This window comes from Chaetodon auriga, chromosome 10 (assembly GCF_051107435.1).
Source record: "Chaetodon auriga isolate fChaAug3 chromosome 10, fChaAug3.hap1, whole genome shotgun sequence".
Classification (NCBI taxonomy): Eukaryota; Metazoa; Chordata; class Actinopteri; order Chaetodontiformes; family Chaetodontidae; genus Chaetodon; species Chaetodon auriga.
The window spans coordinates 6581578-6602986 of record NC_135083.1 but is presented as its reverse complement, the minus strand read 5'-3'; the positions used below and the strand labels follow the sequence as shown (position 1 = coordinate 6602986).

Genomic DNA, 21409 nt, shown 5'->3' with positions numbered 1-21409 from the left:
CTCGCAGGGTCATTCGTTTAGACTGGAAATTGCCTGACCACCATTCAGACACTGGGTAGAGTAGATCAGCTGATGTCTTTGGGTTAGGAGAAGATAAGATACTCATGTAAGGGTAAACCCAAGATTTTCTTTAAGATCTGGGACCCATGTAAGGCTTATCTTACGAAAAATATTTTTAAAACAATCATTTTCCATAGTTTTCATGGGAAACGTTTCATTTTTCCCCCTTTACCCTCTCTATACTATTACCATTGCTATTATTTCATCATGTAATCTGGCTAGTATTGTCTATTTTTGTCCCATTTGCGTGTATACGTGCGCTTTACCCTATTTTTAGCTTGTCTCTCTTCATCTCCCTGACTGCATGTGTCTGTATAAATGACCGGATATGTAATGATCTATGGAATTGGATTGTTCTTGTTCTCTTGGTGTTATTAACTACAAAACCAATAAAAAAGAGAGTTTAAAAAAACCAGTTTTTCATCGTTATTGGCGATGATCTGAGGAACAGTGCGGAAATAAACGCTACGTGTGCGATCTGTTTAAAAGTAGAGTCCCCTTTTCATACTCAGCAAACGATCGTTTGTATTTTAAATTCCCCAAATTATTAGTATGTTGTTGTTGTTATTATCATCATTATAGCCATGTCACTTATTTTCCCAGCTAGAAAAAACGCTAATTTGAATGCAGCCTTACATTATCGGCGCCATAAAATGAATATTGAGGATAGCCTGCACGTATGCTTAACTCTAAAGGGATATTGTCTGCATTCTATCCACCGAGGAACAACTCAAGCAAGGGCTGAGAAAATCACTTCACTACATTAGGTCTTTCATTAGTTCATTATTACTTTCTTTGCAGTAACAGCCAGCCGTCGACTGTGCGAGGCGCGCGAGCAGGAGGCTGCAGAGGAGCTGTCCTTTCAGCACCACCACCTCAAACTGCATTTCAGCACTGACGGCCACCAGCCTGCTAATAGAGGATGAAGGCTGTCCGTAAGTGCACGAGTTGACGCGAGTGCCAAAAGCAAAGTCTATTAAGCACAATGGTCTGTAATTAGATTGGCTGTAGTCGTTTCGCGTGGCCATACTATTGTCAGACTATGTTAACTGCGCCATAACGATGGAAGTTGAAAACCTTGACAGCATTGACTGCGTTTGTAGTGGTCTTCAAATCTGCGCGTCGCACCGACCCCCCCTCCCTCCACTACCTGATAGAATTACTTCGATGGACTCCACCAGCAGCCCCTAAGAGGTTGGAGCCACGTCTCCTAGAAATCCCCGCAGCCTTCAGGGTGCAGCTCTTTGAAATTCAGTTAGACACGTCCACAAGGGAACAAACTAGTCCACAGGCTTTCAAATGTAAACTGACATCTGGACACTTGATTGATGGACTGTGCGGACTGTTATTTGATATGTCTCACGTATATCTGACATTATCTTTGAAAGGGATGAAACCCACGATTGATACTGAGTGGATTAAATATAGTAATGTTAACCTTAAAATCAAAGTAAGACGCGCAAAAATGGACGCTCATTGACTGCTGTGGATGATTATCCAAAAATGACTGGTCTGCCATCAGTTGCATAGAATATTTGGGGTAAGACATTACCAGTTTAGATCAGCAGAGGGAAAAAAAATCTTCATGAGGCCATTAACAGTTAAAAATGTTTAGGCACTGAAGATCAGTTTTTTGGCACTCAGGAATGACATCGTTTATTCAGTGTTAAACAACTTTAGCGGGACGGCTCAAAGACAAACATTTAGTATTCGCAATCTAATTAGTTTCAAGTGAGGATAAAAGATGTGGCATCACCTACTGGGCATTAAGTTGATTTTTTTTTTTTTTTTTTTTTTTTTTTTGCCTTTTAATGTAATAACGCGTCACCGTCTTTTAACAAAAGCGTCATGCCAGACCTGCAGCGCCTCTGAGCTGCTTGAAATTCACTGTAAAAAAAAAAAAACAAAAAAAAAACAAAAACACGGCTGGTGGTGTCAAGGTGAGGGGAGATGTGTTTTTCATCCCGGAGCCTCTCTGTCAGTCACCGCCTCACAGCCAATGGTAAGTTCGCCTCGGCCGGACCGACTCGCCGCTCGCTTCTCCAGTCCCTCCTCGTGCTGTCCTCGCCGTGCACGCGCGTGGTACCCACGGTCGTGAGGAGGAGGAGGATGTTGCGCGTGAAGGGGAAATGGCTGCCGAAAACAAGCCGGAAGGTAAGAGAAATATAATGGGATTAATTCACCACTATGTCGGCCGTGTGGTTTTTAGAACAGCTGCAACTCTGCGCGGAGACGACACCCGCGTGAGGACGAGTGGAGAAATTTGGGGTAGAAAACGGCTCCGCTATTTTCCTCCGAAGAGGCAGCTAAAACGTGGAGACATCACCTAGCCAGCTAATATTAGCTTGCATTCTAGCCAGCTACTATTCCCATCGTAGCCCACATTTAAAGCACGCCACGGGGACAAATAGTCGGCGTGGTGAAAGTAGCGCGTTCACCGTTTATTTTGCTCAGGATTCTTGTCAAATGACGAGCAATTCAAGTTGTTCACAACACGGCTAAGTTAATGACAACATGTCATTGGCATCGACTAACTTCTTCCCTTATTACCCAGCTTTAAAAAGCGGCGTGGTTGTGTTAGTTTATCTGTCAATACGGCTCTGTCCTGCAGCCGCTGTTTGCAGCTTGTTTTGGGAGCATTTTGGTAATTATTTGGACATCTGTTTTTACGCGTATTAATCTAGTTTTTTTTTTTCTTTCTCTTTTTTTTTGTCTTGGAGAGGCTCGTGCAGTTTACCCCTCTTGAAGCGCGAGAATTTTCTTTGGCATGCAGCGAACAGTGTTTGCGAGTCAGAAGTGATGTATTTTATTTTATTTTTTTTTTTGTAAGGCCTAAATGAGCGATATCATGTTTTTCAAATGCCAATTAGCCAAACACTTGGCCTATATTTGGTTTGAGACACGGGCATCAAAACGTTACAGTGCCCGCTCGACTTGCAGTGCCCTATCGCACTGGAAATGAAATGCCATCACACCAGAGGAAACAGGGTGGATGGAAAGTAGGATTTCCAGCAGCCTGCCCATTAAACTACTTTACACACAGGACAAAATGATGACTCCCCCCCCACCCCCCACCCCCAGCTTATTGCATACGGCTCACTAACTTAAAATGAAAGGCATTAGACTTACTTATTTCCTGTTTAGTGGGGTATTTTACTGCAAAACATATGCATAAGAGATCTGCTCTCATTCAGATGGGCCCATGGAATTTCTGGGTGAGTAACTGAACAACGCATGTATGAAAATAAGGATGAGATGTAATCCATCGCTTTCCTACTCAGGTGGCAGCTCTTTGCTGTTAGGGGTATTTGAAGCAGACTGTGTATTTACAGCCTCTGTTTCACGTTTGACGAAGGTGACGTAAACAGAAAGCAACTTTAAAATGCACATGATAGGATTTCATGGGAAATACCTGAACTTGTTAACCTGATGTGCATGTTTAATTACATTTTCCTGTTTGTGTTGATGTCAGTTTTTTCATTGTGGTCTCGGTTATGTCACACTTTCCAGTGTTTAACTTTAGTTTTTGCATGAGCTGAGTCAAATGATAGATCTTTAATACAGTATGTTCTTGCTTCCCACCCCTAAACTTGTGGTATTTTTATATTTATTGATTCATATTGACCCTTAGGGTGGAGCAAAAGAGTCATCAGACTTTAAAATTGGCTGCATAATTTGCAAGAGAGAGAGAGAGAGAGAGGGAGGGAGAAAAGATTTCTACATAAATCGTCCGGTCCAGCTGTTTCTGAGCTGTTCATGCCGTACTGTTGCAGGCTTGAAAATTCACCGGACCTCTGTCGGAGTTTGGTGTCAGTAACCTGAAACATGAATTCTTTTTGATGTAGGATTACTTTAATGTTTCAAACGAGTGTAAACAAATTGCCCCTGTCCATGTGAGGGGAAACGATAAAAGACTGGGAATTCAGTTTGGATGTCAGTGTGCCAACCACTAAGCAGAGTCCCACCAGGGGGTGGTATTGAGCTACAGAAGCACACTTACTATATGAGGGATCTGTCTGTGGCTATGACAAAAAATGAAGACATCTGGTTTTATGATAGTAATGACTTCACTGTGGTGTATAGTCCTAATGCATTCATCTACATAGCTGAACTTAACAAATAGGCTCCAGCTGTTAATCTCGGTGCCTCTCCAACACAGGGAGCTCTCACTGAAAACCCTGACTTGAAAGTCCCATTGCTGAGCAGGTTAAGTTATTTTCAGTGTTCCTGTGAGGCCGGTCAGTGGAAAAAGGAGGAGGAGGAGCAAAGGGAGCATATAGAGAGAGCGAGTGCTTCATGCCTTAACATAAACGCGATGTCGGCTCATGTAAACCTGGCCCCTAAAGCTTTTTACGTCGAGCTGTCAGGCTGAATCCGTCCTCCTGCATCCAGTTTTTCTCAGTTCTGGCTGTTCGTTAATGTAGAACATGCTCTTAAATGTACGTCACTATTGCAGTTTTTGCATGACACGTCCCTGGATGTCGGGCAGCCGGTGAGAGAGCTGAGCAGTGTTTCCTTAACCTTTTGTCCTTGTGGTATGCGGGCAGTGCTGATCTCTCTTAGTTGTTTGGCAGGTCTTATGATGGCCCATAACAACTGAGGGTTACATCTTGCGTTAAACCCAGGGGCCATGACCCAGTCTCACTCAGTGGTGTAATGTTTACATCCTGGGGTATTTCTCTCCAGCCTAACTGATTGTCAGGGCTCCTGGGGGTGTTTTTTTTTTTCCTCCTTCACACTCATAAAAAGCACTGTGGGTCCGTTACTTTAAGTACAAGGCCTGGAGGGCAGTGAAAAGACAGGCTTGATATGTCTGACGCTGAGCCTGCTCTTGATAAAACTATAGCCAATGGTCTGAGGAATCTTCCAGAGCAGATAGTCGTACAAAATATTGCTGCACAAGAGCTAAATTTGAGGAACGAAACAGGCGCTTTTGTAAACACAAGCTGCCGTATTAACACTTCTGTGATGTTGGGATTCACCAGAAGAGGAAACATTGTGTTGATGCTTTTAACATCTGAAGCTTAATGTCGATCCTGTCAGGGATTTTTGTCGGCCGAGCGCAACGACGTAGATAAACACAAGTCCAACGACGGAGGGATGGTTTCCCGACACCTAAAGCTCACGCAGGTGCGTTAAATAATCTGCATAAATGTAAGGCAGGCTGAACTTTAGTGACGACAGAAACAATCAACAAAGGCTGCTTTCTAAAACGCAGTGCATTAGGCCCGCAGCCTCGGCTGCGCAGGAAGTAATATTTCCCTTTTATATTCAAGCGGGTGCAGTTTAAAAAGTTCCATGATGTTATCATTTCACTCAAAGTTCAGGGTGAAGCGGCAGCAAAACATCAAGCAAGCACGCAGTCAGCCATTAACTTACAAAAGTGCTTGTGCAGCAATGGTATGAATATTTCTCGGCTGTTTTGTAAAGAAGGATGAATTTAACCTCCTCGCGATGTCGGACAACTTGCTCTCCCAGTTTTGTGTTGAATCAGGCGCTGCATTTTTTTCCACCCCCAGCCTTTTAATTGAATCAGTGAGGTGTGGATGGATGGGACCCGGGTCCGGCTTGTGGTTGCTGAGACGTATCATTCTTAACGCCTGCCTGTAATAGACCTTTACTGACTGCTTTGCACGGCCTCCACTGATTGATTGTATTGATTCATCCAGTTTCCCACTGATACAATAGGGATTGTTATTGACTCGTATCAAACCGGGCCAGACCCAGAGTGACCCTTATTACTGTTCCCTTTTCTTATAGGTACCAAAATATTCAGTCAATAGAGAACTTCACTGTTTAAAATGACGACAGACAAATTCACTGTGATTTATTAACGTTATGAATATTATTCTGATTATTAGCATCGTACTTTGACCAACAGCTCTTGTGTGTTTTGAATGTATTTCAATATACTGTCTGGCTTCTGTTGATATTGCTTGCATGGGGAGTTTGCTCAGTTATCACAGGCTGGGAGAATGCTTCTTTTCCTCGATTTTCTCTACTTTTCTCTTTGCCTCCTGAAGGACTGAAGAAAGTTCGTAATCCGGATCGAATGTACAGATCAGCAGTGTGTTATGCTGGCCATGGTCCACCTAAGAGTATCAGTGATGACACAGAGACGAACAGTAAGAGTCAGTTATTAATACTGCATTGCTGCTCCAAGAGGCCACTCGCTGGCCAATCTATTATTCATTCATTGATTCATTTATTTACTTCTTGATTTCATCCGTCCCCATGCCCCCTCCTTCTTTTATTCTCCTCCAACACAACACCTCCTCCGGCTGCTCTGTTGATTGAAGTGTCTGCTTTACGGGATCACGCTGTCAATAGCTGAAGTGTTGTCGTTAACTAAGAGTGATTGTTTCAGGTTGAGGCCAGGGGATCAGGACCTGAGCAGACCCTCAGAGAGAAAGCTTACATTTTGAGCCATCAATTATGGCCCTGTGCTTGCCTTTTCTCTGCTTTTCTTAAACCTGTATTTGATGGAGGGGGGTGGGGGGGGTACACCCAAGTTAAAGGGTGTTTCTACACTTCTCATAGAGCATAAATTGATAATGTTGTCTGACACTTACAATAACAATCTGAGCATGTCAGTGGCAGAAACAAGCGCTTTTAGTGGCCGTACTTTGACGAGCGCATTTTTCCCCGAAGGATTATGTTGCAGCCATTGCGGCCCATTTCGCCGCTGCCATCTGAGGTGATCTGCTGGACCGCCTCCGAAACTTTTTGCACCTATTAGACCCCGAACTATGTAAAAACAATGGCGCTCAGGTTTTAAACATAATGTGACTTTAAAATCTTGCAAAATGAAATTGTGTGTGACAAAAATATTTCTGCATTGCTGGAAAAAGAACAGCATCCTATGATGTTTTTTTTTTTTTCCTTCAAATGGATTAATCTTTGCCTTTGCCTCCCTCTCATTACATTTATGCTCTATGAGAACAGTAGACTAGGGGCAAAGAACAAAGGCAACACGACATCATAGCTGAGGTTTTTATGACTTGTAAAAACCAGCTTCTGTGGGAACTGCTTCAGTGCACTTACAAGTCTGTGTACAAGTGCTATTTTCTGTCACAACCAAAACAAATCAGTCAGAAATATAGGCCAAAGTCTTGATTTTTTTCTCTGTGTGTGTGTGTGTGTGTGTGTGTGTGTGTGTGTGTGTGTGTGTGTGTGATTTTCCCTCCATGCCTCTTTAGAAAATATGTCTGAATTTTACCCTCTGTCTTTACCCATCCTCTGTAAAGCAGATTGTTTCTCAGCAGAAAGGAGCCCCTTCATTGTTAATAAATACACCAGTCTCTTCACTGCTGGAAGACTCTGTTGATCTAGACTAGAGACTGGGTAATTAAGTGTGCTCATGTATTGTCATTTCTAAATAGAGAGTCTGAAATCATCCCCAACCCCTTGTTAGGCTCCTCACTCGATGTCTGTCACTGGGAAAGCTCTGCCGCACCAAATGTTTTTGGTATTTTTTGAAAGCGAATGTTTTGAGAGATTTAATGGCAGGGGACTGCTTGTGCAGATCTATGAAACAGGGATGCATACTGTAACAGGGACTTTGTTGATAGACTTTTGCGTTACCCCCTCATGTGTGACAGCTGTGACTGACAATAGGTTTTTGCGAGTCTTGCTATTCTCCCTCATCTTATTGCGTGGTATTACAGTATCCTGTACCCATGTCAGACACCCTATTTAATGCGTTCAGCCTGGAGGTTTTTCTGCCTCACCAGGATACTCCGTGGCAGAATACAGCAGCTCAAACAGGCAGGTAAACCATTGATCTGAGTAATCGTCTGAGTAATTGTGGGAGTAGTTATGACACAGAAAGAAGGGCTTTGTTTGTGTGCATGTGTAAGCAAAAGGGAGAAAGTGAAAGAGAGCGAGAGAGAGGGAGTGTGTGTGAGAGAGAGACCTCACCTCTGCTCTCCTTGAGATGGGATTTTTATGGATGGGTGAGCTTGGTGAGGGCTGAGAACACATAAAGAGTCATTTTCAGTTTGTTGCAGGCAGTTAACCGTGTGTGCATGTTTGTTGAACTTCCAGTAATAGGCCTAAGCTTTTTTTTTTTTTTCTTTCAGCTGTTTGACTTTTTGACAGTCTTCCCTTATTATGCCATATTACTCTATATCATTAGAGCCACACGGAGCCATAGCGCGTCCAGGGTATAGCCACTGAGGGAATGTAAACAATGAATTCTGCCACCCTGCCACATGTGCGCTCATACCACAACTGCATAGGAAGTGATGCCCGGTGAGATTTAGTATAATCCAGATCTCCTACTGGCATTCGGCTTTTTTTCTATCCTTCCCACCGGGGGGGTAAAAACAGCACCTTTTGCGTCTTTTGCGACGGCTGTTGTGTGTGTTGCAGGTCAAACACTTATCCTGAACACCACCGTTAGACGCCATGTGATGCTCTCTTTGTTGTACTTTATAATGAAGTTCAGAAGTACTGTTTTTTTTGTTTTTTTTTTTTGCTTGTGGGCGTTTAGTAATTTCACTGCATGTAAGAGTGTTACTGAACAGACTATAGGCTAAATGATAGAGATATCCTACACTGATACACTATTTTAAGTGTCCCCGTCAGGCTGTGTGGGGACCAGCCTCTGCACTGTGGGCCAATCTCTGTCATTACTGCCTGGGAAATTTGACACTCCTTATATTGCCCTGTGTTGTAGTAAAGCTCAGCTCTGGATCTCCCACAAGCAGTAGGCTGTAGACTTTGGTCTAATCAAGTGGGCTAATCAAGTGCTCTGTTCACTAGTGGCCAAGTACCATCAGTCTCCCCTGTGGCCTCAATGTGAAATCAGTGGTATAGATTTTCAAAGCCTATGCAAATTAAATAGTATTTTAGAAAGTTTTGTGAAGTTGGAGACATATGACAAAAGCTGTAATATCTTACACAGAGCAAAAAGGGATTTTTGGTATGTTTATGTTTAAAACTATGTTAAGTTTTTCACATATTAGAGGTTAATACTTTTTCTTTTGCTCGGAAAGTGTTAAATGTAAGTCATGACATTTGGCTGAGAATGATTAGTGACGTTAGCAAGAATTTGGGGGCTTAGCTGAATCACAGGAAAGTGTCCTAATCTGAAGGCGACAGGGGCAATATCCCATCACTGTAAATACCATCGCGTCTAGTCTCCCGCCGGTTAAACCTCCCCTCTTCACCTTTACTCCCTCTTTCATGCCTCACGACCAGATTGATTGCTTTTAATTGACAGCATGTCATCAGTCGACCGCTGCCCCTTGGCCGTTTGACTTCATCTCTGCTTCACATTTGACCACGTGCTTTCTTTTGTCTCGATGTTTTTTTTGTTTTTTTTTTGTTCATCTGCCAACATCTAGTAACTGCTTTCACCACGTTAGCCTGCCGCTGCACCTTTGCCTTTGATCTGACGTTGAACTCTGTCACTGGGCTGGTTTCACATCTCTCCTCCTATAGATGTGCTCATTATGCTCTGTGCACGTCTCATCCCACGCACTCCAGTTGTGGATTGTTTAAATTTAGATTCTCGTTACATTTCTCGTCATGTTCGTGCATTTCAATGACCACGTTCTCACATCCCTTTTAAGGAAATTGCATGCTGTAGAAATAGTGTATTGCAAATCCCCTGCTAGATATGCAAGTACAATGATTTAAATAATAAGTGATGTTATACTGTTTCTGTTCCTCTCACTGTGACTGCATAAGTGTATGAGTGTTATTCTGTCCATATAATACAGGGATTAAGTGATCAAAATGTCTGTTGCTTCTTCAAAAGTAAGCTTTTGGAACAAACACCATTGTCAGTTTCAGGGGGTGTAACAAATGAGGGTGAATCACCAGGTGAAACAATGCAGTTTCTTTTATTTTTAAGTCTCAGTCTCAGTGTTGGCAAATAAACTGAGTTCCCTTCATTTAAAATATAGTCGCCATATTGGGAAATATGCAAAACAGGCAACCTCCTCATGATGGACTTGAGACCATCATTAGGGCAGAATCTTGGAAGCTTTGCTATGTGATTTGTTATCTACATACAGTGTCATTCACTGCCATTGATGACATGTCACCTGGCTTCAGTTTAGGGGGATCAGAGTATGTTTTTGTCTCTGATAGCTTGAAATTCCTCAACCCAGTTGATGAAATATGTCTGAGCTAAGCTCATTTGGCTAACCGGGCTAATTTTGGAGCTAAACTCTCAGGGGCATTTTTGGTCCGGCCCAGTGGATGGCTGTCATCCAACCTAATGATAACACACATTGCCATAGGCCTAATTCAGTTTCACAGCACTTCTTACTGGACAGAGATGAGAGCCAAATGTTTATCCACATGACTGTGTGTTCCTCTGTAATTCATCTCCCTCATGTTTCAGGTATAGCTGCAAAGGAAGACTTTGAAGGAACTGTTACAGTGCTCTCCACATCCTTAAACCATATTAGCCACTGAACTGTTAGGGAAAATGCTTGCATTCAAACTGTTACTTTGGATATGCACTGCCAGCAGCGATTTGTTGAATGATCTATAGCCAAAACATTAGCTTGCAATTTCTCCACAATGTGGGCACAGATTAAAAAGAAAAACTGTCACTCCCAGAGCGCTCTGAGACAGAGACGGAAGAGAGAGGGTTTTGCGTTCAGGGCTCGGATATTGATTAAAGATTTGTTTTTGTCAGCCTTTCCAGTCTCATGACCCTCGCTCTCGTCTCTAGGGTGGGGCTGGAGCAAGCTAGCATGACAGATACCCTTAAATTCGGCCCAAGTGTTTGCTTAGCAGCCAGGATCAGTGATAATCCAAACATCAGCACACAGAAATATATATCTTTATACCCATTCGACGGAGGGTGATGCGAATTATGAAGGGGCATGCACAGACTGCCTCTGTTCAGCACACAAATGGCAACATGAAAGCTGCAGACCTGTAGCCTCTGTGTTGAACAGGGCTCCTCTCCCTGTTTAGCCTTTTGTATGTGAGCTCGCTCATCAAGACCTAGAATGTAATTGGCTCCAGCGTGCCAGCTCAGCTCAGCACATCCTCTCATGTAACAAGCTCTGGTATCAGCCTGTCTTGCACTTTAGTGTTTTACAACCAAATAGTAGTTTTCTGTGTATCCCTTTCTTGGCTAATGTAGGGGCAGTCATTAAGCCTGCTGTTTAGACTCCAAAATAAATATTAAACCTTACAAGGGAGTCCACAGGAAATGCAAAGAAGTGCAGTTCCTTTCAGGCTTTGATGAGCTTCTGGCGAAGGAAAAAAAAAAAAAGCTACATTTACATTTTCAAAGCCAGGATTTTGTGGGTAATTTGTTGTTTATGCACTGATCAAATCAGACAATTTGATTAGGAAGAGCTTTTCTATATTCTGTAAACCTATTCCAAATCTGGCAACCAAGCTATCCGCCTGTTGGTTGTTTTCAGCTGATGCACAAACTACAGTATATGTGTGGATTTCCACAGTGGACGGCTCTTTAATTAGTAAGAAATGCTTTGTTGTAACACTCACAGTTTCTCCTTCACATCTGTGGAAATGCCCAGTGGAAGGAACAGCAGACATAGAGCAGCTGAATTATTATTTGTGTAGATAAATAGCAGCTGAAAGAATGAAACCGTTAAGAGGTCCAAGACAGTGCGCTGCTGAAAAGAAACCTCGGCACTCAACAACAGTTATGTTGAGTTCACCTTTGTGCGCTTTGAGAGCCTCTTAAAAAAACGTTCTTCTACAGAAACAAGGCCCCTCTCAAGTTAGACAAGGACTCCCAGATTAGAGAAGGCCGACACTGAACATCTACAAAATAAGAGCCACATCTAAAACACATGGTTTATTTAACAGCACAAAGCGCAGTGCACTGTTTGAGACATGACAACAGTTAGCCTGTTCTTCAAAGAAATACAGTCATCCATATCTGAGATAGATAAAACCTTGAACACAGTGGCCCACTGTATAATCTCATGTTAATGCGCTATAGGCTGGTGAGAGGCCCCCACTTTATATGGACCATGTTTATACGAGCCGACGGGCTGGATGACTTCCTGGTTTGCCATCTTTACTGTTATTCTTTACGTAGTTTAGTGTTAATTTAGCAGTGGAAATTAACAATAAATGTAGTCATAAAATAAATGCAACACCAAGTGCTTTGTCCGTTTCACTGGTGATGCTGGTTTAATTTGTCTATGGTGAAATTACTCTGTGTGGTACAGGTATATTGCTAAAACGCGGGTATCCTAATGAATATTTAATGGCGTAGATATATAATGTCATTATATTAGCTGTTTGGTTCAAAATCCTTTGCACTCAGGGACTGTCTGAAATCCGTAGACATCAACAAACACTTGGCTTGTTCCCTGGCGATGCTCTGCCAGGCCTGTACTGCAGCCATATTCATTTCTTGCTCGTTTCGGGGCCTTTTTGCCTTCAGTCTGGTCTTCAGCAAGTGAAACACATGCTCATTTGGATTGGGGTCAGGTGACTGAATTGGCTTGTCAAGAACTGTCCACGGTTTGGCCATAAAAACAACTTACTCCCCTCGTCTGTGTGTTTAGCATCATTTTCCTGCAGCATTGTCTTACAAATGGGAGACTGTGGATACAAAAGGGTGCATTCTACATACTGGAAGGCAGCAATTTAAGACCATAGTTTTTGTAGCATATCAAATCTGCCTGCACTGCCTATATTTTTAAGATGAATCTCTAAATTAGATTTCTAAATATATGTGTTCCAGCAGGGGGTTTTCATCCTGCATGCAGAGAAAGATGTGATGCAGAGGCTGTGTTAGGTGAAAGGGACAGATGCATGTTGCTGTTCTGAAAACAGTAGTTTTGCCCCTTAATTTGGCCGGCATATCAACACGGTCAGCAGTTGGAGCTGCAGCAGTGGACGTAGCTCACAGCTCATGGAGGCTGTTAAGGTATTTCAAAACCATTAGTGCCTCAGATAACTGACGTTAGGCAGAACTCAGTCAGATCTGAACACACAGACATGACACACGCATGCTTAGATTGGCTGGACTTAAACATTCTGAGGGCAAAATCCATCGAAGAAACGTCCATAAATTTGCTTAAAGATCAGAATAAAAGACGTGCCCCCGTGACTTGTCTTCTTCAGTATGAAAAACAATCCACTGATCGTGGTCTGTACATTGCAAACAGGCCCAAAATGTGAACAGCAGTTCATGGCTTTAATTGGCTTGCTAATGTTAGCTTTTTGGCTAATAAAGCAGGTGAAAAATTGCATAATATAAGAAAATAAGATTATACTTTACAACATGAAAGCTTTTTTAAATACATGTTTCCAACACACCATCATGCAAAATGTGTACAATAGAAGTCTATGTCTACTGTAAACTAATGGCTGAATATATATTGGGCTCTCATGGGAGTGTCTTGATAATAGAGTTGTGTCTTTCTGCATTCAGTGTGTTTACATGCACATTAGTAATCTGATCAATCCCCAGTTTCAGCGGTAACCTGATTTCAGAAGCGTCCATGTAAGGGTGAGGGATTAAGAGAAACCCAGTTAACATCTTGTTAGTCCTGCAGTGTTTACACAGGTTGCTCTGTTGCTTGGGGGGGTTGTTACTTGACAAATACAAGAGTGGCATTTCAAAGTAAAATGCATGTTGCAGTCGTGTCACCTTTTCGTGTGCCCGGCATACTGAGATGAGATGTGTTTTGCATAGTTCAGGGGTTCATGGCAGGGAGAGCTGTAGAGCCAACAATGCTTTGTGCAAAAACATTTTGTGCAATGACCGGTGTAATTACAAGGTTGTGAAATAATTAAAACCAAGTGAAAGATTTCATTGCATTTGTCATGATCCTCTGCGCTGTGTACTCTCATCCCGCAAAATTTGAACTGCTGGCAGACGGAGCAGACATATCCCCCTACGCTAGATTTCTATCTCGACTCTCTCTGTGAGAAAATCCTCAACATACTTGAGACATATTCCAATTCAGCTCTGTCTCAGTGGTGTCATAGGAGGGTGTGCCAGGGGGCAGCATTGAATCCTGAATAATCTGTGCAGAGACACACTTGCCATATGTATCTGCTGCTGTCTGCTGATTGCAAAGAGCAAATCTTCACAGCACATTTCGTAAGATGGGAGATGGACAAGACTTTGGACTGACCCATGCTGCGTCTGAGTGTGGATCCAGGGTGGTTTCCTATTTGTGAGCGTGCCTCAACATTGAAGGCCCTTGCTCTTCTTGACCCTTTTAGTGAAAGATAACAAATGTGTGGCACTGCATTAAAGCTAGTCCACAGCTGCACAACAACACGCCTGCACATAAAAACAACTTCCTTTTGTTACCTGATCATTCAGTTGCAGCGTGTTTTCCGGTTCTGGTGGTACCGAGGAGCAGATGCTGTATGTGATTCTTAATTGGGCGAAGCGAATGATTACAGATACCTGCGCAGCTCATATAAAGCAGACATGCAGAATTACAGGTACAGATGGAAATGGCAGACACTACAGACACACTCCTGCTTCCCTTTGGGAGTGATGATGTTCCACCTTACATATTACGCTCAGATGCTCCGAGCCAGCTCCTTCTCTGTGGACCCACTGCGTTCATTCCCATTGAATTTTCCATACGCAGTAGCACTCTGTTCTTGCTGTGATGTACAGCAAGCTACACACACTCTTGTTATATCCCCATAATCAAGTGCACTACTGGCTTATTTGTACTGGCTTTAAAGTGGTATTTTGCTTTGGTTGAACTTTTTCGCTTTTTTCCCAGTCAACCACTGATATCAGCTACCCCAGGGATCCATAGTCAGCACTCATATTCAGGCTTTTCTCTGTCTCTCCCTTTGCTCGTCCTAGTATGCTAACCAACAGTTATATGAAAGCGAAGGAATGTTGTTTTCCAGTTGTAATGTATTTTCGAGCTGAACTGCATTGCATATAAATGCCGTATTTGCTGTTACCTTTAGCGAATTTATTTATGTTCAATCCACATACATTAAAACTGAATAATAGAGTCATTTGCACATGCTGGGACATTACCTGGATTAATTAACTCTGCGTCCAATATTTGCAGTGTTACAGGCTCTAAATGCATTAGAAGTGTGGTATATTCAAGAGATTAGGTTCTCGCAGTCTTTGTGAATGGAGGACAGGAAGAACTACAGAGAGGAGAAAAGCTTGTGTTGTTTGTTTGTTTGCTGTGTTTTAGATGATACGCGTGGTGAAATATTACCTCAATGACACAGTCTTACACAAGGCTCTATTCATCCTCTGTAATGAACCATAAACCTTTTCCACACAGCCTTTTTTGACGCTGATGCACCTGCTATTACTTTATTTCAGTCCTGTAACATTGGTCTCCAACTTTAAGAGGGTTCCTCTGTCATGTAACTATGATTGACAATCGCTGCTTTTTTCACATTTAAACTCATTAATGATAAGATCCTTGCTTAGTATATCCCCATTTTGTATGTAAATTACTAAAATTATTGCCACATAAGCCTGCATCTCATGTTCTGATAAAAAAAAAAAAAAAAAACACCCTGAGACTATAATGGGATTTTTCGCGATATTATAAATTCAACATGTTTTTGTCTCCCTAAACAAATATAATTTGTCCACACTTAATCCATCTGCATATTTGAGCAGAAAGAAAGCAATAGAATGAGATGAGCATTTGAATGCATCCATGCATGAGGGCGCCTTTAAACCTCACTGTTTTATAGTGCTTGTGAACTGGTTGTGAAATGTACATTCTACATTGAACGACATACATTATGATGTAAGCATTGGGCCTGGTAATTGTAATTATTTCCCTGAATAATATACCACATTCTGGCATGCAGCACACAGATTCCCATACTAAATCCCCATACACTATAAAATCACTCAAGGGTGTTTATTGTGTCTAAATAATGAATAGACACAGCCTTTACAAGTTGACAGTGAAAAATTTCCAGTGAACTCCCCTGATAGAATGCATTTCATAGTAAAATAATTTAGCTGAGCACGAAATAAAATGTATGCAATGCTCTATTCTTAAATTAATTTCCTAATTCAGTGGGGGATAGTTATTTTACCGTCAGCGTTTTGCTGCGGAGAGACTGATAAAGAGGGAGACAAGTCAAGAAGGTATGAAGCCTGTGCTAAATATTCTGTTTTGTCTCGCTCTTGTTGTAGATGAACATGGACATTTGAAAATATACCTGCCCAAGAAGCTGCTTGAATGTCTACCAAAATGCACCTCGCTGCCAAAGGAGAGACACCGGTGGAACACTAATGAGGTAAGGCCACAGCTCCTTATCACACCGCTCTCCATTCAGTCCATCTCTTTACAAAGGAACCCGTCCATAACTCACCTTTTTCTTCCAGGCCTGTTTCAGACGGGTTTGTACGCCGAGTGACCTCTCTTCAAACTTTCTCGTAGCTGCTCGCATAGTTTACATGTTTCAGCATGTCCCGTGAACCTCTCGCCGTGTGACATATTCAGTGTATTTCCATAGATTTAGTTCATTCCCCCTTCAGATTACAGCAACCGGACAATTCAGCAGGATTGTTTTAAGCGTATAAAAGGTTTTACAGGGTTTTTTTCTATTTATATTTATTGCATTTAAGGTGCAGCTTTAGGAACATTTCTGAGCACTAAAGCTCTGAGCTTAAAATTGATTGTCTCAGTATCGACCCAAAGCTTCCTCTGATATTTGTGTTCAGGTGCATCACAAATTTTTCCCTAACATAGAGGATTCATTGCCACCGGGCTTTCCACGGATAGCCTGACCTTTAGTTGTGAAACAGTATAATTTTTAGCCAAATTTAAGACTAAAGCACATATTTAAAAAAAAAAAACAAACACCCTCTATCCATCCTTTCGTCATGTTTAAACTGAGATAGTTGTAGAACGTCTATCTCATCCTGTTTATATTTACTATGGATTTGCAAGGAAACCCTGTTTGGCATAAATCGAAGGTTAACGTCAATTCCATGTTGAGTGTTATTCAGAAAACTTCACTGCTGCTGTACTTAGCGAGCATTGTGAGAGGCTCTTGATGTAAACATAAACAGTGTTTAACATTGCCGCCGTGAAAGCTCAAGGTGTCTCGCATTTCATATTTGCATCACATTAGGGGAGATAACGCACCGCTTTACATTTTCTCTCTGGAAAATCAAATCCAAAAAATGCTCTGCTTTGTAAGAAGATCTCACAGATGCCTTTAACTATGGGTTTGTGTTGTCTCTTCCCAAAGGCCAGACATCTGAAGCACTTAATCGTTGAAAAATGTTGTCTTGTTCGTGGAATTACAAACATAAGTACGTCAAAAGTACGTTGCGTATAAGAACGTGGAATCTCTTGGAAAAGTGTGCTGAAGAATTAGTCACCGCTGCCTAAATCTAGGTGCTGTACATCCACACGCAAAGAACAATCATTTGTGTTAAAGAAAGAATTTACAGCTGTCATTTTCACTAATCTTCATAGACACATAGTCACTGATTCGCCTGCTTGGATTATTTTAGCGAGCGGACCGACACCCACACACATCTTAAATATGTTGTATTTCCCTGATGGAGACTTGCTGTATGTTGCTTCATTTGCCTCAGATCTCATTTGCCAACTTGCTCTGTTTCTCAGGGGGCAGGTTGATGAATTTATCACTTTCATTTCCACTATTGATAGATGAAAAACTGCTTCTTTTTCTTTTTCTTTTCTCAGAATAACTGGTAGTAATTAGACCTAAATACACACACCATGACAAATCTTAAAACCAATATGCAAAGATCAACCATCCGTGCCTTTGATTAACACATTGTGACCATATAAATATAGTCATCTGCAGTGATGAAAGTTAATTGAGTGAAAAACAACCAGATGATAAGGCACCAGACAGGCTTGTTTCTAAGGAACAGGATATTCAAAAAGGCAATCTGTCATTGACATACAGATAAATATTATTTTACACTGACTTCGCTGGATTCATTGTGTTTTAGGGAATAGATGAAGGAGATTATTTATCAGTGTGATTAATACACATACTTAATTGTACTCTACATCACTTTCAGTCTCTGTCCAAATGTCCATCTGTCGTATCTCCACTCACTCGCCCTGCCCTAGTTATGAAAAAAATGTATAACGCTTGTGTGTTTCTAATTGGCTGATGTTGTAACTTGTTTGCCCTGTCTGACCTGCATTGTGCTGCTAGCAGTCTAAATTAATTAACATGGCTCTGAAATTGATCTCAAAATGTAAGTCTAAGCATTTGGTGGGGATAAATGCTGTTGGCTACAGTTGTTAGCATGTCTTCTCATTTATTACCAAATTTAATCATATGAGACGTATTTCAGGGATATAGGATATTGGAAAAATTGAGGAAAAAAAAAGACGGTTCCAGCGGTGTTGCGGCGTGCATGCCAATAGTGTTTTCCAGAGCTGAAGAGAGCACGGCAACCTTTCCTAAAATCAAGGACGTTCCTTTTTTTGTGCAGACCATGCAAATCAGAGTGTTTGTGCCTCATTGGTGGCAGACAGGCTGGAAGGGAGGGATCAGAGAGGCTCTTGTCGGTGCAATTGTGTGACTCTTAGTGAAAGTGACACCTCATCAATTCTGTGCATATTTCTGGCACGAGCTCAGCATGCTTAATGCACTAATTTCTCAGTTTTTACATCTAAGGGATCTCAGTGGTCTGGTAGGTTAGAGCTGATGATGTTCACTTATATATTTTCCATACAGTTCGGCGACTTAATGTTTGAAAACTGTTGTTGGTGACGTGGACTCTCTGCCGACGTGTCAGAGGCCCACAGGTCTTCGTAACAGTGGTTCAGGGGGTTCATTTTAAATGTGTATGGGATATTTAGAGCTGCTTCGATTCATCTATTAATCTATCAGTTGATTGACAGAAAATCAATCTGCTGCTATTCCAAAAATTAATAATTTAAGTCATTTTTCAAGTCAAAATGCCAAACATTATCTGATTCCAGCTTCCTTGTCTTACATTACAGTAAACTGGACATCTTTAGCCACTGGACTGCTGCTCTGACATTTAGTGAAATCTAAATAATTGGCAAATTAATCAATAATGAAATGAATCGGAAACTGCAGCCCTATAAATATCCTCATATTATGTAATGTAACATGTCAAATAATTCAGTAAAAGGTATGTTGGTTTGCCTGGGACCTGAGCATCTTATGATTGATCTATGATATTATTGACTATTATTGACAGATGTTAGCTTTAATAGTGAATACCAGGTGGTTATTACCCAGTACCTGGTTTCTGTTGCATTTAAGTATTAAAAATTGTTCCATGGTAACATTAATATTGGGCTAGGGACTTTAGCTTGCTAACAAACCAAAAAATCTAATTGATTATGTTAACTCAGCCTCTGTACATACACTGTTATGGAGAGGACACTGTCAGATTATTATGTATTTATCCTTTATTTGTATGTACATTCACATATCCGGGTGGCCTCCGAGAAGACATCCTTTGCATTCCTGACATGACTGCAAAGCTACCAGACAGCGGCACCTTCGCTGTATGAAGGAATATTCGTAAAGCGTCTATTGTTCCTTTCCCTTTCCACCCACTTCTTGCGCTCGTACATTATTTGCACCTTGTTGAAATATGCGATGATTCTGTCTCAGTTTCATTCATGAAGAGGTACACACTTAATTTTACCTTTGGTGGAAATGATTGAGGATACAACTTGCTGCTTGGAAACTTTAATCTGGAAGGAGAATGAGTGGGGGCTGAGGTGTTGCTGGTGAGGTGAAGTGAAGCTAATGCAGAGCTATTCATTTCTATCTCACTCTCACGATTCCCCTGTGTAGTTTCATGAGAATAAAGTGTGCAAGAATACATTTCAAGCATTTACTGGAAAATTAGATAAACCAATTGAATCAAAATTCAAGGGAGGGAATGGGAGTTTAGAAGGTTGAATGGTACTCACGTCATTGAATCATGAGCAGCGTGCAAGGTACGGATATGCTATCAGCCTTCAAATTATCAATGGGAGAGAAGTACCTGGCAGTGCTTGAGAATTTACAGAGAAAACAAAAGGCATTATTCAAACACTAAAGGAGGTCATGATTGGAATATATAACACATATATAATTATTTGTTTTTGTGGAAATAATCAGTGACGTTTCTGTGATTTCTCATCTATTAAAATGAGACGTCGGTCGGCTTATAGTGGGTAAGTTTGTGCGGCAAAATATAAATACTTCCAGGAAGTCTATATTTACCTTGTTTTTGTAGCTGCTCCTTCAGCCATTGATGTCCCCGTGTCTCCCAGGTGAGACACAAATCCTCACAGAATTCCTCTCAGGTCTGCAGCGCTATTGTCTGCCGGGTGCTCCGGCACGATGACCTCTATTTTGCTAGACATTTCGGTTGAGATTAGAATCTTTTTAAAGAAGGACATCTCACGCAGAAACGGCTCTAGGCTTATATCCCTTTCAAGATCAAACAGAGTCAGCCTGATGTTTGGTTACGCTGGCATGAATGTTGCAGGACTTGAGATGTGCAGGAGAATTGCAATTTTACCAGCGCTATTTTCAACATGGACTTCTTGCACTTTGGTGCACTTCGGAGCTCTGATTCAGGCTGTGTATTATTATAGGATTCTAAGCAAGTGTGTCATCCGTCGGGAAACTACCAGTCAAAGAAAGGAGCTGATTTTATTCAGGCAAGACTTTTCTGCTATTCAGTCCGAGTTTGCTCCTTAACTGTTACTTCTGTAGCAGACCTTATGGACACGGAGTTTGAATGACAGCGTTTAGGACTTGTTACTGGAGTCCCGAGGACGAGGGCGAGCAATATTTTCTCTGCCGCGGCCTGCTGGATTAGATGCCTCAGTGTTAGCCTCCTTGTAGACATAAACCATGCTGACTTTTAACAAGTGGCACAGATATGTGACATTATAGAGCCCTGACAAACAGAAATTTTTGCCAATTTTGGAAAAGCGACTGTATTCCAAGTCACTCTGTCTTAAAAAGCAGAGGCAGAGGAGTACGGCATGAAGCCTTGGTTGAGGGAGGACACTGGGCCTAAGCTGGTGTGACACCCTCAGCCTTTAATGAACGGCACAACGCTCTGAGTACTGTGAGCTCCCACTCAGCTTAGAAGGGACTACTTCTGAACTGGTGCTGAACCAAAACAGACAAGGGAGCATCAGCTCAGGCCTCCACCGGCCTGCTACACATTTAATGCCCCTGTCGTCAGGAATAATCCTCTGCGCCTCACGCCGCTGCCAGCAGCAGCGCAGCATGGTGCCTACATGCAATATGCCGACACTCACGACAGAGCAGGAGCACCAGTAGAAACACTTAGTGGACTCACCGGGCAGCGGGTGTAATAGGCAGGGAAGCAGCGATCAAAAACCACAACAAATGAAATTAAAGGCGCCATCGG

General features: G+C 41.9%; 1 protein-coding gene across 6 annotated transcripts in view; it reads left to right on the top strand.

Moving 5' to 3' along the window:
* Positions 1-1976: 1976 nt before the first annotated feature.
* Positions 1977-21409, top strand: part of camta1a (calmodulin binding transcription activator 1a) — a 275197-nt gene continuing 255764 nt past the window's right edge. For 4 of the 6 annotated variants that reach the window (XM_076740401.1, XM_076740398.1, XM_076740399.1 and 1 more), the window contains exons 1-3: positions 2041-2214; positions 6084-6185; positions 16184-16287. In XM_076740401.1, coding sequence (XP_076596516.1) covers positions 2190-2214; positions 6084-6185; positions 16184-16287 — 231 coding nt within the window. In that variant the 5' untranslated portion in view covers positions 2041-2189. Of the gene's footprint in view, positions 2215-6083; positions 6186-16183; positions 16288-21409 lie in introns of all 6 variants that reach the window. The other 2 variants (XM_076740402.1, XM_076740400.1) reach the window with 1 other exon arrangement.